Source organism: Rhagoletis pomonella, unplaced genomic scaffold (assembly GCF_013731165.1).
Source record: "Rhagoletis pomonella isolate Grant_MI unplaced genomic scaffold, Rhpom_1.0 Rhpom_scaffold_00002, whole genome shotgun sequence".
In the NCBI taxonomy this organism is placed as follows: Eukaryota; Metazoa; Arthropoda; class Insecta; order Diptera; family Tephritidae; genus Rhagoletis; species Rhagoletis pomonella.
The window spans coordinates 10721129-10724596 of NW_023458556.1; the positions used below are offsets into that span (position 1 = coordinate 10721129).

Below are 3468 nucleotides of genomic sequence, written 5' to 3' on the forward strand. Positions count from 1 at the left end.
TACTAATGCATGAAAATCCTAACCTCAAAAAAATCACCCGTTAGAATCAATTCTATATATCATTTCTACATATAACTAAGTACTCGTTCCATTTTGTGTTTCACATTTTCCTTTTCAGATTGGTTGTATCACAGAACCAAAGAGCTTTGCATATAGTATTTCCTCATCAGTTCCTAGATTCGCCCGAATGGTTTGGAGTCTCTACTGACGATTATTTTCAAGTATGTACTTAAATAGGATTAAGAAGGATTTTTGGATTTGCATCCCTCCTTTACACACTTTTATTTCTAAATCTTCACAGGTATCTATAATGGCTATGGAAGAGTCACGTGTTCTTATTTGGCATCGTGACAAATTAAAATTATCTATAATGGCCGAACCGTTTTTACAATCGGTCTTCGATCATATTTTGGGGCGGGATGTCGTTAAAAAGCTAATGCAAGTAACTCAGGTTGGTGCCATAACTGTGCTGCTACTATATACATATGTACATATGTACCACTTCATTTGTCTTCCACTTGATGCTAGGTGAGTGAGTCTATAGCAAGTAACGGGTTTTTGCCATCGGGCAATTATGACGATGCAGAAGACAAACCAATGTTGATTATGAAGAAAAATGTGGAAGGTCATGGACTAACGGCATTAATAAATCGCCAACTTCAAGGTGAGTTTCCGGATGATATACATACATACATATGTACCTACTACCTAGATATTTTGTTTTTGTTTGTGTGTTGTGTGAAAAAGGTAGAAATCTAGATTGATTTATAGGTCGATAAGTACGTTATGGAAACAGGGGATATTAAGTGGAGAATGTAAATTTGGAAAACTATATATTTAAAGAGACATCTGTTGGTCAATAAATACATACTAATACTCGTACATAAAATCATACTATTTAACATAGCGTTACTAACCGTAGATTGGGTAGTGCATTTCGAATGCTAAGAAGTTTTAATTGTTTATCTTCGTACTGGCAGAACGTTACTAACTACTTAAGGATACATGTGTATATGTATGTGTATGTAGTTGGTTGTTGTCAATGCTGAATGCCTTTTATGGATTTCTAAAAGTTAGTATTGTTTTATTAATATACATATTTAACGGTATAGCCAAACAAATTTTTTTTTCGTGTATACATACATATTTACATACAAGGTTTGTAAATTATGTGCATATAAAGCACCTCTGTAAATAAAGTTTTTTATTTTCTTATTTTAATTGTAAGCGGGTAGATAGACAAACATACATATCGTTACCTTAATGTAGAAAGACCCTATCTAAATTCGCTGCTGAAATGCAACTAAATATTTTAGTACATTACGAACCTCCTAAAAATATTTTTAGCCGTTTCAAGTTTACGACATATGACACTTACGACACCGTTGTGAATACCCCAAATGTATATTAACATAACTTAATAGTGAAATACGCGCGGACCTTTACACGCTGGCGATGGCGAATACCGCAGACGATTTAACGATGAGCTGTATGATCTTTACAACGATATATGTGGACATAGTGCAAGCGAAAGCGAAGAAATGTTATAAAACTTTCGGGGATAATCTTGAATAATCATTATTACTTTAAAAAATATTAAGGTAGGTAGTAGGGTGGTCCTTAAAAAATCAAGATCCAAATACATATTGTTATTTTGCTCTTTGTATATTAAGGACTTCTACGAAAGTTTCAAAAATTTTAAATCATTTTTAGGGCTCGTTACCAAGATTAAAAAAATTAAAATCCAATAAATTTGAGATATTCGGGCATGTGCTGCAAATCGTACGAATTGAAATCTTTGCGATTTGCAAACCCTACTTTGGAGATTTCTTAACAAAAAGGCAAAATTTGTCACTGAATCGATGGATATGACGTAAATGATGTGTTTCTCGCCATTTCCATTTGAAATATTTATTACCTTCCTTACAAATATTCAAAAAGAGTTTGCAAATCGCATCGATTTCAAATCGTACGTTTTGCAGCATGTGCCTGATAATTGAAAACTATTCACGTAATTTCATCAATCGCCAGATGAATTCTTTTAATATTAAGCTCAAAAGACTGTATTTTTTAGTATATTTCAAATTTTTCTTAAGTACTAAGTAATACCAGTTTGCAAATTATTAACTTGAAAAAAAAATACCAAGAAACTTTTTATATGGGGAGTTAGAACGGACTGCCTCAGCCCAAAACGCATTTACAACTATTTTTTTCTTATTTAAAATTTTTTGTGGAAGTCCTTATTTTGCACATAGAACAAAGTAAAGCGGTGCCCCATACAAAATGTAGTAGGTTGTCATGGAATTGATACGTTTGCTCTTCTTGCGCCTATTTTTTAGTCTAAAGATCTAAAGTAAAGTATTTTCTTAAAATTGACACGATATGTGCACGTGGAAGTATACTTTTTTAGTTTTTTTTAGGAAGGCATATTTAATATTTTGAAATGATTATAACTATAATTATAAGTAAACGTATTTCTGTGGATGTATGTATGTATTTATGTATATTTTGGAATATCACGTTCTTCCTGAAAACAATCGATATACGTACATACATACATATATTAAATTGAAATTCTTTTCATTTATTAAGTACCTGTAAGTTGGTGAAGATAATATGTATTTCGTTTTACATTAAATATACTCGTGCATATGTACATACCTATATGTAGTGTATACGCATCTGAATATTTTATAGATATTATTTATGTACAGAATAGACGCGCGGTCATATGTATATTTTTAAACGCAAAATAATACAAAATTTTAAGTTTCGTCTTGCTGGATTTTTGCAATCATTTGAGCTTACGTACTCATCACTTAACCATACACTTAGAATATATGCACCTTGGACCGTACTAGCAAACAAACAAATTTCGCCGTACACCCCTGAGTCTAGGGAAGTTTTGTCGGGCAATTTAAAATTTTTATTTTTTTTTTTACTTTTTTACAGAACTCGGTAGTTCTACTGGAATAATCGAAATACTTACTTAGCAAAAGTTTAACGATTTTTGGAGAGCTTTAATTTATTGACATTAGGGTGGTACGTTAGGCTGGTAAGAACTGAGGTCTGGTGGGTGCCTACAACAACGGGTACTTGAGGTCAATGAGCTTTGGGGGAAAAATTGTCTCCTCGCGACACGAACATCGATATTGTACTTATTATACTTTAAAAATTTTAAAAATTTTTTTTATGTTTTTCCAAATTACCTTGCACAAGTACTTTAAACTCAGGGGTCTGCGCTAAACTTTGTCCTGGTATGGTCCAATGTACATATGGTTGTACATATGTAAATATGCAAAAATGACCAGTTTCATTTGAGTATGCGTGCACATAGAGCTGTATGTTTATTTATGCAAATATATGATTTTACTTGTACTCGTATCCTATATTTTGTTATTTATTCTTTGTGTTGTTGTTCTTTTTTTAGAAGAGCATGTACCATTACTTGGCCGTACCTATAACACC

At 32.3% G+C, this 3468-nt stretch overlaps 1 protein-coding gene across 1 annotated transcript in view; it reads left to right on the forward strand.

Moving 5' to 3' along the window:
• The window catches only part of LOC118733067 (blood vessel epicardial substance-like), a gene marked incomplete at its 3' end in the record, with an annotated part of 121302 nt that extends 117834 nt beyond the window's left edge, over positions 1-3468 (forward strand). The window contains exons 4-7 of the mRNA XM_036462257.1: positions 119-221; positions 302-451; positions 529-664; positions 3431-3468. Of these exons, the coding sequence (XP_036318150.1) occupies positions 119-221; positions 302-451; positions 529-664; positions 3431-3468 (427 nt within the window). The remainder of the gene's footprint in view (positions 1-118; positions 222-301; positions 452-528; positions 665-3430) is intronic.